The sequence below is a fragment of the Lepisma saccharinum genome, chromosome 28 (genome assembly GCF_977018435.1).
Source record: "Lepisma saccharinum chromosome 28, izLepSacc3.1, whole genome shotgun sequence".
NCBI classification, from domain to species: domain Eukaryota; kingdom Metazoa; phylum Arthropoda; class Insecta; order Zygentoma; family Lepismatidae; genus Lepisma; species Lepisma saccharinum.
This window is the reverse complement of record NC_139256.1, coordinates 37,092,104-37,107,614: the sequence shown is the minus strand read 5'-3', so window position 1 is coordinate 37,107,614 and position 15,511 is coordinate 37,092,104. Positions and strand designations below refer to the sequence as shown.

Below are 15,511 nucleotides of genomic sequence, written 5' to 3'. Positions count from 1 at the left end.
ATGCAGATAAACCTACTGAAATGGTTGTGACGTGGAGTACCATGAATAGCACTGGTGAATCTGTTGTGGAATTTGGCAGCGAGGCTTTGGAAAATATTGCATATGGTACAGAGACAGTGTTTGTTGATGGCGGAGAAGAACAGAGACAGCAATATATCCACAAAGTGAAACTTTATAATCTTACGCCAGGATCAAAGTATTACTACCATTGTGGCAGCTCTCACGGATGGTCGAATGAGTTCTTCTTCTATGCCATGAAGGATGGGGAAGACTGGAGCCCTCGGTTTGCTATCTATGGTGACATGGGGAACGAAAATGCTCAGTCGTTGTCTCGGTTGCAGCAGGAAGCAGTGAGAGGTGTTTATGATGCTGTGTTGCACGTTGGAGATTTTGCATATGACTTGGATAGTGTGAGACCTTTACTAATACCCCTAGTATTGAAGCTATTTCTAATTAGATATTAATTAACCATAGCTAATATTTGTATTGTGGTGGATTGCATTGAGTACTCAACTCTCTCTCTCTATGGAAAAGTGGCCTGCCCTATGGCGCAGTGGTAGCGTCGTCGCCTTGTAATCAAGGGGTCCCGGGTTCGATACCCGGTGGAGGCACAAGTGGTTCGGATCCCACTTTAAACTGTAGGTCCAGTCCCGATTAGCCTTACTGTGCATAAAGTGGACTTAAAACACCAACTCAATCAATCTATGGAAAAGTCATTAGACATGTGTGTGTGTGTGTGTGTGTATATGTGTTCTCTCTCTCTCTCTCTCTCTCTCTCTCTCTCTCTCTCTCTCTCTCTTTCTTTCTCACTTTCCCTCTCCCTCTGTATCCCTCCCTCTCTCTCTCTCTCCCTCCCCCCTCTCCCTCCCTCCCCCTCTCTCTCTCCCTCCCTCCCCCCTCTCCCTCCCTCTCCCTCTCTCTCTTCTTTCTCTCTTCTCTCTTTTTTCTCATTTCCCCCCCTCCTACTCAATACTCAACTAGCAAACTAGCATCTTATTTCATTATATTTTTGCTATTAACATGACAAAAACAAATAGGTACATAAACTCACTAGAAACTCTACAGACTTACTGACTAAATTGCGTACAAATCTAACTATAAAAAAAATGTAACGTAATCGGTTGCTGTGAGTTCTGTGCTCACTCTGACAACATTCCTTCCACAACAATGGTCTCTCTCATACTGCTGTTTACTTCATCTCATTAGAATGTGATCACATCCCTTGTGACACACTAAAAGTCAGCCAGAGAGCACCACTGGCCCATATTTTAAATGCTGTTAAAATGGCACTTCATTAAATTTGAAAGTGAGAGTAGTGCTCACCCGTGGCTGATTGCAGGTTAAAATAATGAACAGATTTCTTGTGATCCCGATCAGATGAGTTCAAGGAAGTCTTCCAGAAGCTGAAGTAATTCATTTCCAGGAAAAATAAGTTACATCTTGCAAGCCCGGAAGGGTTTTCAGAACTAGGGACTTGAATTTCTCATGCTTATTATTTGCAATAAACAATATTATTTTTCTCATTATTGATATTATTTTCTGTAAAATTTGCATTTAAAAAAAAATATATATAGCTGTATTGAACATTACAATGAGATACATTTTAAATCTATGTATGTTAGCCTCTTGTATTTGCTACAGAGCTTGAGTTAACAAAATACATAAATTGATTAACATATTATTGCCTGAAACTTTACAAAGACATTGTTCACAAAATAAATATTTTCAAAATGATCTTTGATTTACTTAGAGCTTAGTTTATTTTATATCACTGAGTGAAAAACCTGATACAATTGAATGAATGGTGATGAACAAGCATAGTTGGCTGACTGAAAAATTTTAACAAAATTTACAGTTACTTTTTATGAGAGCATGCTGAAAAGTAATGCCTCCTACTTTTGGGACGGTGTAAAGATATTTTGGATTTTGAGCAACCATGCATTGAACTCTTCATACTTTCTCCCTTCTCCATTCCAAGTTTCAAACTTCTATCACCAGGGGTTGCTGACCTAGAGCAAGGAAAATGGCAGCATGTAACCATACTATGTCGGTGCACCTGAAACTGCATGTGGTGACCGAGTTTCTAACTGCAGAAGATGTGTCCCCCAATTGACATTTATCAGAGTAACGGGTAATGTCAGTACTGTATGATGATGGGCTGTTCATGCTCACAATGAAAACCCTGCCGAGGAATTCTCAACGTGTGTGACAAAGAACTTCTTGAGAGTTAAGTGTTCCTCGGCAGGGGTTTTCATTGTGAGCATGAACTCCGAACATCATACAGTACTACTGAAGTTACACAATCATTGCCATAAAAAGCCTTCATTCTCTGATGAATGTCAATTGGGGGACACATTTTCTGCAGTTAGAAACTCGGTCACCACACACAGTTTCAGGTGCACCAACACAGTATGGTTACATGCTGCCATTTCCCTCGCTCTAGTTCAGCAACTACCGGTGATAGAAGTTTGAAACTTGGAATGGAGAAGGGGGAAAGTATGAAGAGTTCAATGCATGGTTGCTCAAAATCCAAAATGTCTTTACACTGTCACAAAAAAATAGGAGGCATGACTTTCAGCGTGCACTCGTATATAAACAAGAATTTGTGTGCATCCCAATAAATACGTGTAGTAAGCACTCTGGACTTCAGTCTGAGCTATTCCAGGCTCGGTCCCTGGTTTGGTGTCACCCAGCACTGTGCTGACAATTTTGGAGCTACAGCTGACCGCTCAGGAGAAGATCCCTGACGGAAGTGAAGTGACGTAGAAGCAGGCGACTCCACTATTAGGGTCAAGGGTGTGCACCCTGAGTGAAAAACACATGTGGGCTCGCTGTAACCGGTGTAGCGACGCAAGTCATTTAGGGTTACCAGAAGTTCTCTTTTACCCGGACAAATCCTGTTTTTCGGGTATTAAAAATGCTCCGGGTGGGTTTTCAGGAAAATTTGGAAATATCCTATTTTTTTGGGTTATAGACAGCTGCTTAACTTCAAGATTAGTAACAAAATGTTATTTGTATACAATTGTTAATATTCTTTCCGTTTTCAGTTTCAAAGTAAAGAAATACAACACTCTCAGTTGCAAGAGCAAAGAAAATAAACTTTTCTTGCAACAAAGAAAAATTGTTGGACCTTTGCGTCTCTTCTGTTGTCACCGCTGCACCGCGTGAGGTTTTGATTTCAAACCATTTGTGACATCTACCGCGGTTCTTGGTGAGCAGCAAGTTTCTGACAATAGGTAAGAATATGCAATTCGCTGCGGCTTACTTTGATTTGAGTTTCATGACAGAATTCAGAAATACCTAAACAGTATTTTTTAACTGCCGTACTCTTGTTGTTACGTGGCAGTGGAGAAGTGAACTTCTGTCGATCAGTGATTTCAACCATGCCAAAATGCAAATGTGTTTTTAGTGACGTCTTACAAAAACGTTTTCCTGACTTTAGGCCTGGAAGAAAAAACTCTGAGGCAGAATCTCAATTTATGTTATTCTTTTAAAGTAAGAGACCAAGCTTCACAACCGTATAATATTAGGAGCATAATGAATAAGTATTAGAATATTAAGACATTTGCCTACAATGAGGCCTGTTATTAATTATACGGAAAAGGTGTAAAAATTTTTGCAGGGGTGTGTGATCTATACGCCCACCAAAACACCAGTAAGCACAAAACGTGTGTCTTCGTCTAAAGTTAACAACATTTTGCAATCTAAAAATGCCTTCTTCTTTAAAGTTTGTCAACTGGTAACCCTAAGTCGTTGCCGTCTATTCTTTTAAAATTCTTTGAAATTCAGTCTAAATAATGCACAGGATAAGCAATGCAAAAGTATTCTGTCCACTGAAAGAAAAGCAGCACACTGTTGCTGCGGACTCACGCTCTGCATGATTGACGCAAATCAACTCCCACACACTTCAAAAAGCTGCAGCGGAAGGCTTTCTGCTACCCCTAAAATCTGCAAATGCACTGATCCTTTCCTTCACACCCACTCCCCGTCACCCCTTGTTTGGGGATCTTCTCATGAGCGGTGAGCTGTACTTGAAAAGTGGTAGTAATGAACTCCTGTCTACAAAACCCAAAACAACAGCACTGTGTCAATATTTCAATATTTTTCACTACGTACACGTAAAAAGTGGCAAAAATTCACAAGTATACGTACTAAAAATCAAGTAACAGACCAAATTTGCAACTTTTATAAACTTGCATGAAATAGAAATGTTTTGTATAAAATTTTATACATGTGTATTCATTTTCTGGTAACAACATCTTTCAGTGTAATCTCAAATATGAAAAATTGAAGTCCCTATAAATAACCTCAAAATATTTCTTCATTGTTTATCATCAGGAATGCCTCGCAACATATTTTGTCAGTAATTTGTTGGATATGTAATATTTTGTATATTTATTTAGGAATTTTTCATAAGCTCTCAACTTTCTTCTTTCATCATGTTAGGATAATGCCAGAGTAGGAGACCAATTCATGAGGCAGATAGAAGTCATAGCAGGATACCTACCATACATGACATGTCCTGGAAACCATGAATATGCATAGTAAGTTGTTTTTTTAAATGTAATTAGAATAGTTACCTGTAAATGTAAAAGGTTAAAATTTGAGTTGTTTTTCCTCTTCCATGGCAAGGAAAACATTTTACAGGGTGATTCATATAAAACTGACACATTTCACTATCAGAGCATGTGAACAAGTACATATATAGCTAGCAACAAGTTATTACATCTGAAATGTAGCCTAGAGTAGTAGTTTAGTAACTTTTACATTACATGCTGCAAATATCGTCCACCATCCTCTGGACATGTCATTTTATCATGACAATCTCCTCTAAATAGAGAATTGTATCAAGCCAGAATTCAAAACTCAATCATCTGCCGTTGCTCTCTCAAGCATTCAAGGAATGTCATGTCAGTAGTTAACAAATCTTCCTGGATTATTGGCAGTTTAGGTGCTGATCAACAGGTGTTGCAGCGCAGTGACCAGGAGATCGGAAGAAGGAATAAGTTAGAGAGCAACGGGTGGTGAGGGGTCTTTTATCGTCTTCGAGCTGGAAACAACAGGAGAGGTTGAGCGATCGAGTACAGGCTTACTCTAAGAGTTTTCTGCAAGGATCTTCGTCATCAGTGATAGACAGGTATTGTCCCATCAACCATGTTGATCCAGACTTGAAGGTATAGAATCCAATTGATTGTGTTTTGCCAATTCTAAGTGTGCATAATTAACCTCTTGCTCCTTACCATCAAGCTATCAGCTATGGGTGAGTGCTCTACATCATCGGGGATGAATGATGAACTGAACTATATTACCCTTACAAGATCCCCATCTACGAGGTGAAGTGCAGAGGATGTGAAAGTGTATATATAGGGGAAACAAAGAAGAGACTTAGAGACAGATTAAAGCAACAATGGATGATGTGAGATTGAAGAGAGACAGGAATGCCATATTCAAACACACTAGAGAAACAGGACATGAAGTTGAATGGGATTCGGCTAGGCGAATAGGAAAAGAGAAGAGAGAACTAGTGAGAAAATGGAAGGAGGCCAAAGAAATAGAAAAGAAAGGAGAAGACATCATGAATTGGAATGGAGGACTCAAGATAAACAAGGAATGGAAGAGTGTGTAAGAGAAAGTTGAAAGGATGAAGAAAAGGAATGAAGAAAAAAGAAGTATGAACAAGGAAGAGAGAAGAGAAAAGAAGAAGACCTGAGGAGAAGGTATTCATCCATAACCAAAAAGGCAGGAGGGGTGGGGGAGTGGCAAGCAGGTGGTTCTAGACTCTTGCTAATCTTGACCTGTCAATCACCTGTCAGTTTAGTAGACCAATTAGTCAACAACTGTCAGGAGGTGATATGTTTAATTCCTTTGGAGAAATCTTCCTAGATAAGGACTGTCAACTTGATTTGTTGTTGTGTGGCTAGTGACCCTGCTATGTGTATATAATCTTTCTGTGTGTAGTATAGTTCATCATTTTAGTTTAGTTCTTCCTCTGAGGAAGACCCTGATACAGGGTGGAAACGTTACCTGTTAAGTGTTTTTATCTTAATAATAAATTGCCTTGGTCAGCAACTTAGTGTTTTTTAAATATGGAAACAAGGCTTAATTAAATTACAAATGATAATTATGTATAATATCACAATATACTCATATGGCTTCAAGTCTTTTTATTTATGAAATGGGAAAGTACTTTTTTTTCGTTTGTGAACAAATTACTGGATGTTGTCTTTTTTCACTAAGGAATGTAATTATAATACTAGAAAAGTATTGTTTTAGTAGCATTTTTTTAAATATACTAAGTACAAAAGGACATGCACAACAATCTGAAGTGTGTGTGTGTGTTTGGTGGGGGGGGGGGGTGCATGTTATACTTTTGTTTCTGTAGTGAAATAATGGATTAATATTCTAGTAAAACACTATCCAAGGGTTTATTATGCAAAACTTTTCTATTTTTTTAACTTAATCGCTATGATAAAATGGTTTACTAATTCATGGACGTGATGGGGGACAATTATAAACAAACATTCATGATGTATTGGCAATTTGAACTTAAGACCATTCTTGCACGTGTTTATTGTTTTCAAAAAGCACTTTCTTAAAATTTCTTATTTGTTTGTACCTGTGTGTTCTTGTTAATGGGTGGAACCATAAAGTTTTTAAGGCTCAAGAAAAAGTATTTTGAAAATTTTTATTGGTAGGAAAATGGGGCAAAATAATTATGACTTATTTTTTCAAGAAGATAAAGTCCAAATCGATGGTCTGACCTCCATAAGTCCCCCTCACCCTTAATGCGCCTATGATGCTTGTGTGCGTGTGTGTGGAATATGTAGCAAATGTATGAAGAAAATCAAAAGCTACGTAAGTGCAATCTTACAAGATTTTCAGTCACCCGAAACATGCACCTAAAGTTTGTATTTTGGTTAATTAGTAGGGACACTGATTTATGGTAAATAAAATTCATGAATTTCGCATTTAAAAAGTTACAATTTCGGTATGTAAAAGCGGTGAAAAAAGATAATTTCGTTGGAAAAGCGGTAAATAAAAGTCAAAGTTAAGTAGTCTGCACCTACCTTTTATCAGTTAAAGTGTACACTTAACATTACCTCAACATTGCATGGTTTTAAATTGTATCTCTGGTTGGTCATTATTAGGGAGACAAATTTATGGTAAATAAAAACTGAGGAGAGCGGTAAATAAAATGTTATTATCAGCAGTATATACCAGCGGTGGAAAAAAAAATGGCACACACTTTTTCATCATGAGAGGAAACAACATACAAAAGAGCTATAAATTGATAAACTACTTCATTTTTATATACTGTACACATACACAAGTACTTAGCTGTCCAACCAAAAAGAAAACATCAACACAAAATCACTTCATTTCTAAATTGCATATCTCAAGTGATTTATTCATTGTATGTATTTAAAGGATATCCTTGCTGTCCATCAAATAAAATAATCACTACTGCACATACACAAACACATGTTGAAAATCAGATGATGATAAACAAAATTCATTCATGACTGAACACAAATGACACCATTGTTTCCCTTGATGTGCGGGAACAGACTAATGTTATCGCTGCTACAGCTAGCAAGTTCAATGAAACTGGAAGTTGAGTAGACATTCGGGGGAAGAAAGGAATGCAGCTTGACAGGGAGCAAAGATTTCGAACTGAGATTATGTACATGGGAAATCCCAATTTGCAGCATCTTCCTGATGTGATAGAAGATAAAACGTTTTTCAGCTGCAAGTGGTAGGAAACTTTAGGCAAACGTTTCGTTACAAATCGACTGTTTGCGCGCACAACCTCGTTTTTGCTTGTTTTCTACATAATTTGATGATATTTCACGGTTATTTCGCGAAAAAGCGTTCATTTCGTGGAAAAGCACACATTTTGCATTACTTCGCGAATAAAACTCATGCATATTTCATCATTGGGGATGTAGTTGCGTGCAGAATGTTCAAAATTGCATCTTTTTTTCACATTTCGCGATTTCGCGCATCGCGAAAATTCAATGTCCCTATTAATTAGTATCGTTTTTCTATTTAATTGTGATGGTGAAGCCTAATCTTCTATATTGCGTATACTATCTACGGGTGTGCAGAATCCCGAAAAGTCTGGACCAGGATCGGGAAAGAAATATCCCATCCCGATCCCAACTTCGGGAAATGACTTCCTGACTTTCCAGGATCCCGAGCAGTCAGGAAATACCAAATGGTCATTTTAAAAAAAGTCGTTAATTCTCAACGTTTTCTGCATTGTAAGTTTCTGGGACTTATCGGAAATTGTTGGTTTTTATTCCAGAAATTCAAAAACAAACACTTAAAAGTGAAAATAGCATGTAGATTTTGAGATATTCAGAGCTTCGGAAAATTCCGAACATTTCCAATCCCGAATGCCGGGATTTAAAAAATTTCCCATCCCGACCCAAAAAATTCTGTCCCGCACACCCTTAATACTATCTACTACAATGTTAGATTTTTCAAAGTTGAATATACATAATATTAATGATTTATTTATCAATAACATTGATCAGAATTGGTTCTATCTAGTTTTATTGTGTTTCTTTTTTTTCCAGTAATTTCAGTAACTACAAAGCTCGGTTCAATATGCCAGGTTCAGGAGATAGCATGATGTATAGTTTCAACATGGGCCCAATTCATTTCATAGCCATTTCCACTGAATTCTATTACTTCCTTAATTTTGGAATAAAAATGGTTGTCAACCAGTACAACTGGCTGGTTAAGGATTTGCAGGTTTGTGTTTTATTTTTTATAGTTTGTGTTAAGCAAATGGAGCTAAATAATGTTGACTTTACTCAGCATCTTTAGTAATTCTGGTCACGGTTCTGCTTGTGAATAGCCTCCCCGGTGGCGTAGTGGTAATGTCACCTTGTAATCAAGGGGTCCTGGGTTTGATACGCGATGAAGGCATATAGTGGTTCGGATCCTGATTAAAACTGTAGGTCAGTCCTGAATAGCCTATTTGTGGATGAAATGGACTTGAAACAATAAATAAATCAATCAATCAATCAATGCTTGTGTAATAGTTATTACAAGTTCTACAGGAGCAGTGGTGGCGATTGGGTTCAAACACTGTGGGGAATGGGCCAAAACTATGGGGGTGGGGACAGTTTACTTTCCCTGCTACATAAGGGTTAGCATAGTGCGGGGGTGAAAAGTGTCCCTTAATCGCCGCGACTGTACAGATGTATGAGGAATGCATTTAAAATGCTGGAAATGATTGTGGGAGTCGGGCACTAAACCTGGAACTTTTTGTGGCAAGTTCATGACAGGATTACTTAACACACTTACCCACAAACCCTTCATATGCTACTGGTGTTGCTGTAGAGTTGTTGTTGAGTTGGTGTTTTAAGTCCACTTTATGCACAGTAAGGCTAATCGGCACTGGGCCTACAGTTTAAAGTGGGATCCGAACCACTTGTGCCTCCACCGGGTATTGAACCTGGAACTCCTTGATTACAAGGTGGCGACGCTACCACTGCGCCATCGGGGAGGCCCTGTGTTGCTGTAAAAGTTACTCACATTGATACATTGTAAGGTTGTAATTCTATATTTTGCCAACTTTGTGATCGATTGTTAAGATGCCCGAAAAGAATTACGAAGATAACTATAAACACACCTCCTGAAAATGGACTAGATCTCGCAGGAAACAGAAGTGTCAGTTACTTTTTGGCACTAAGAACAGTTGTGAGCGAGCATGGGAAGTCTTTGGAAGGCCACCCAGTTTTCTTCGCATGAAGTCGACTGAATGACAGTTCGCCCTCACGTTGAGAAAAGAAACTCGGAATCTTTAAGTTCGGTGACTGTCCGTTATAGTTTTCGGAATCCTTGGGTCCAAGTTCACCAGCCCGAAAGCTGCAGAGGACGATGGAAATGTGCCCAGAATCATGAGTGTGATCTAACGGTGACATGATCATCTCAAAGAGATTTCGTCAGCTGTTCCACAGAGTTTTTTCAAGTTGGATCTCAGCTTGCAGAAAAGAAAAGTGAAGTAGAAGAAAAGTGATGCAGTGAAGTGATTATTTCGATGATAATGAGAGCTCTCATTGTTAAGTGATTAAAGCGAAGTTAAATCACCAAATTGTGAAAGAATAGTGCTATTCAGAACAAACAGGCTAGCCACAGTTCATGTAAGTAAATGTGATAATATTCAGTTGTTATTTTGAACTTCATTTATTATAAGAGTGTGTAGCTACAGCACTTTTCATCAATACAATCCAAAGTACCGCTTTGAAACCTCGTATTAAGTTTACATCTATAAACCGAGGACAAGCGGGGTCATAGGGACCTTACACTTTAAACCTCATAATTGTTTGCTAAAAGTTATTCTGTAATAAATGTAGGAAAATATATTTTTGATTTGATTATTGAAGAAGATTAGAAAAATCTGAAAAGAATTGTTTCCCACTGAACGAAAGCAAAGAAGCGACGCAAAACCAGCCTTTCTGTTACAAGTTCATGAAATCTTCAATGATGCAAAAAATAAAAAAAATAGATAAATAAATAAATAAAATACACTTGTGTAAAAGATGAAGGTTAAAACTTGCAGAAGTGTGGGCAACCATACATTTTAACTTTCCTCTTTTACATGTAGTACTACAACCATTTGAGCCTTGCTACGGATTCTTACGTTTATGCTTTTTAACATCACAGTCTTCAACATGTAAATGCCAACATGAAGAAGCCAATGAATTTACCAAAATATAGTGTTACAACTTTACAATGTAATGATGTAAGTGGTCAACTGTCAGACTTGCCACCAAAGTTCCATGGTTCCAATCCCAGCTTGGACATGGATGTTCTTTGTGAGTGTTACTTCATCAATTTCATCTAATCATCATCCATCCTCATTATGGCTAGCCAAATGTAGCAGAAAAGTGATGCTAAATAATTAGAGATCGGCCGATAGTGATACAGTACCAATATAAAATTTTCCTATACCGATAACCGATATTCTACCGATCCGTTATAAAATTCCAAATGGACCTTGAATAACCTGAATAGTTCATTGACCTCCTTAATAAATGTTTGTTTCCAGGTGACTGCAGTGCAAAAGAAGTTTGCAGATTTAGACATTTACTTTTTGAAAACTTTTTTATGGAGATTACCACCCATAAAAATTATAACAAAACGGCAGAATTTTGCTCTAAATTATAACATATTTATAGATATATCTGATCGGTAAAGTAATTGATAATTTTATTGATAAGCTGATACACCAATATGGCTATATCGGCTGATACCGATAGAGTACAGATGAATATGCCCTATCCCTATAAATAATTCAAATATAATAAGGTTGAGCCAATACCGATACCCATGGACGTCCGCAGGATTTTTTCCAGGAAGGGGCAAGTAGGTATTTTTTTCCAGGGGGTGGGGGGCAAACAAAGGCAAATTTTCCCCAAAAATAGTGTTGTTCCCTAAAAAACATTGCTTAAAAACACATATTATTGTGGCTAAAATGAAATTATATGTGTGAAATACATATTTTTTGGTTGACTTTCATTATCCAGTCCCCCCCTGCCCCCCCTTCCGGATGCCCATGCCGATACCAATTCCCACCTATACCGATGCCGATACTTGAAAATTGTAATGTTTGACATTTTTCAAAATATTATCAATATAGTATGTACATATTCTACTCCAATTATATGCATCAATTTACCAAGAATTTATTTTGCTTTAAAATATTCAAGAATTACATCAGAATATGAAAATACATGTTATGTGATCACAAAATCAATATTCTCATGCAAAACTGGTGCAAAATTTTTAAATATTCGAATGTTGCATAGCTTCCAGGATAACTACATGCCTTGAAAGTGTTGCACTGCATTTTTACATACCCCGTGAAAGATTAAAGTGCCGGAGAAGTATCGGCTGATACTGATACATCAGTATCGGCTCAGCCCTAACAATGCTTATTGTATCTAATGATATCTGTTGACGGTTACACGGAGATAGGTAATTAACTCTGATAAGAGGCATGAGTTAACCTTTAATTGAGATATTGTTGTTCCATTGTAATGTATTGAATTTAACTACGTTTCATTCATCCTCATTGAAATTAGTCAAAGTAAGTAGAAAATCGACATTAAGAGAATTTACATAGAAGAAAACAATACTGAATGACATTGATGAAATATATATCATTATATTATTTTTTATGTTCCAGGAAGCAAACTCTCCAGAGAATAGAGCTAAACGGCCATGGATAATAACATATGGACACCGACCAATGTATTGTTCAAATTTGGATCACGATGACTGCACTTATTATGAAACAAACATAAGAGTAGGAATGCCATTTGTTCATTGGTGAGATTCAATACAGTTCTTGAAAGTTCTCGTGACCATTGTTGTATAATACCGAATGATGCAATAAGTTTTATTTTAATAGTTGCATTTATTCCCAATATTTGCAGAGTTACTTTTTAGAAGTAATACAGTTAAAGGTTACAGTTACTTTATTGCACATGCATGAACAGCAAATTGCAAGGTAATTTACAGTATCATGCTGTAGATACTAGGCACCATCAACATCATCAGTTTCAAAGGCAACAGAACTCTGTTGTGGTATCGCTGAACACAAATTCCATACAGGTAAAACAGCGGGAGCAAAAATCAGGTGAAACCAGAACTGGCATCTTACGCCAGAGACTCAGCTTTGAGTCCTGGTCAAGCCTGCATTTTTTTTGGCTTATATTTCTATGTAAATTTACTGTTGTAAAAAGAAAAATATATAGTGTGCATTATTATATATTTACATTTTAATGCATATTTTAGCTGCTTTAGAGCTTAATTGCTTGTACAAGGGTTGGATAAAAAGTAATGGCAACACTGCTGTCCCGTGAAAGGGGTGAGTCACAGCGCCACAAGCGTTTCGTGGCTGATAAAGGAATGTCAGACGAGGAAGTATAGTGAGTGGGAGCGATTGTATGTTATTCAGTCAAAAACAGCAGTGCTCTGAAGCACAGGACGAGAGTGCAAGCGCCCTAACAATATGTTTAGGCAAGAAGAACAATGTCTCTCAGGCAGACGGTCAACGCAGCCTACTTCTGCACCTTCTTGCAACACCACCTTCGTCTCGCATGAAGAAGGGAGCGACGGCACGGTGTCCAATCATCCTGCTTGACAATGCAAGGTGTCACACTGCGAACAATGTGACGGCGCTCCTGCATAACTGGTAGTGGGAGGTACTGGAACATCCGCCGTATTCACCGGTATGAGACTGTGTGATTACGACCGTTTTGTCAAAATGAAGGATCCAATGGGCGGGAAGCACTATGACACGCGCGAAGCCATCATACGTGCTATAGGGCGGTCACTGCAGGACATCGACAGAGATGGACGCGCTGACGGTGTACGACGCCTTCCATACGTGTGACAGAAGGTCGTAGAGATGAGGGGCGATTTACTTTGAAGGAATGTAACACGTGCTCCTCTGCCAATACAGTCAAGTACCAATTATACCATTGTTGCCATTACTTTTTATCCAACCCTTGTATATGACCAGATATTTTACTATATAAATTTGTACAGCTTCATAGCCTTCCATTACTTTCTTTTTTTTTATTCACATAATACAGGATGTTTCACAACTAGGTTGATGCAGAAATTACTTTTTATGGAAATGCTCATTCTTGATGGAAGATGAGCATTGGCCATTCATTATAACAACTTATTCAGGAATGCTTTATCACATTTTGATTTTGCTAGAATAAAGAGCATTTCCGTAATAAGTATTTTACTGTGGTAACCTAGTAGCGAAACACTCTGTATTATACTATACAGGGTGTATCATAAGTGATAGCGCAAACGGATACGGTGAAAAGTACACAATAGTAGAAACAAAAAAGTCTCAGTAAACATGGGACCGTTGGCAAGATAATTGAGAATATTACAATCCGCCACTGACTTGATTGTTTCTACACATCGTACGCTTCTCTCCTTGCGCACTCCGAGGTTTCTTTGATTAAAACTGAACACTGCCGAAAGGGGGTGTTGTAAACAAACCATACATCCTGTACAGGATGGAAGGCATAACAGGCACATCACTTGTAAAGTGAAAATCGCACAAAGTGTCCAAACAACCATACATTCTCAATTATCTCGCCAACGCTTTGTTTCCGACCTCATGTTGACTGAGACTTTTTTGCTTCTACTATCGTGTATTTTTCACCGTATCCGTTTGCGCTACACCCTGTATACATAGTGTTGAAAATAAAAAAAAATAATACAAGCATCAAATTGGTTGTTTAATACAGTACAGAGTAGTTCAAGTTATATGTTTTTATTATTGAATTATTTCAATTCCAACATATTTTCCCCAGGTTTGGATTGGAAGATCTATTTTACACACATGGAGTTGATCTTCAGCTTTGGGCCCATGAGCATTCTTATGAACGTTTGTGGCCAATATATGATTATATTGTTTACAATGGGAGCTATGAAGAACCATACACAAATCCCGGTGCTCCTGTACATATTACGACTGGTTCTGCAGTAAGTGAGATTTTGTTATTTTATTTTTCTTGTTTCCAGTAGTAGTTGATTCTCTGAAGGAGTGTAAGGGGTGATCTTCCACGTAGTACACCCTGGACTGCATTTTGCAGACAAACGAGGCTCTGGCAACTGGCCGTATGGCCAGTATAATTCTGTTTTGTCCTCTTTTTTTTTTTTTCTTATGTGCTGAGTGATCGTTTACAGCCTCAGCTTTTAACGGAAGTCAGAATATTTTTAAATTTTAGTTATGCAACGTTAAAGTTGTTATTTGTAATGGTAAGGGGCTGAACCTCATATAATGTGATGGGAGCAAAATAGCCTAAGTGCTGACGCACCCAAATTTTTAAAATCAAATTCAAATTGATTCTCTGAAGATCCGGATATCGGCTTTGAGATTTGGATATCAGATCCGGATCTGATCATTTCTAGCTAAAAGCGAAAATCCACTTTGTTATCTTGTGGCCCCGCCTTTTTATTTTACTCATTGTAAAATTATGTTATAAATACCATTTTAATTAATATAATTATTTTAATAATTATGCTTTGGCGTTCAATTTGGTTTCTGGTAAGCCAATAAAATATTTTTAAAAGTGTTAATTTAAAGTTAATTTCTAGGTTTTTCATACCTCACAGATGCTCATTCTTTCTCTACATCTTTGCAGATGTGACAGATGTGTGCACAGTTGTGAAGTCCCATCAGATTGTCAATAAGTGAGGGTATAAAGACAGTATCCTTCATGAATCTCAGCAAGAGAAGTTGTATGGGGGTTAAATTCAGTGACTGGAAGTAACCACCACAGTAACACCTCACCATTTCAAACATGTGCTCTCTGATGCTGTGGCAATAAGGCTGTTGTCATCATTAAGCTGTTGCATCAGCCAGTTCGCCACATATTTACCTGTTTCGCTAAGTTTATTGTCCCGCACCGTGTCTGTGCGTTCTAAGGTGCAAGCTTTGCTCTGCCTACGGGACGTG

The 15,511-nt window shown here is 37.8% G+C and overlaps 1 protein-coding gene across 3 annotated transcripts in view; it reads left to right on the top strand.

Moving 5' to 3' along the window:
- Positions 1 to 15,511, top strand: part of LOC145981091 (acid phosphatase type 7-like) — a 121,034-nt gene that overhangs the window by 83,275 nt on the left and 22,248 nt on the right. For all 3 annotated transcript variants that reach the window (XM_083114228.1, XM_083114227.1, XM_083114229.1), the window contains exons 3-7: positions 7 to 410; positions 4,447 to 4,544; positions 8,583 to 8,760; positions 12,206 to 12,348; positions 14,364 to 14,535. In XM_083114228.1, coding sequence (XP_082970354.1) covers positions 7 to 410; positions 4,447 to 4,544; positions 8,583 to 8,760; positions 12,206 to 12,348; positions 14,364 to 14,535 — 995 coding nt within the window. The remainder of the gene's footprint in view (positions 1 to 6; positions 411 to 4,446; positions 4,545 to 8,582; positions 8,761 to 12,205; positions 12,349 to 14,363; positions 14,536 to 15,511) is intronic.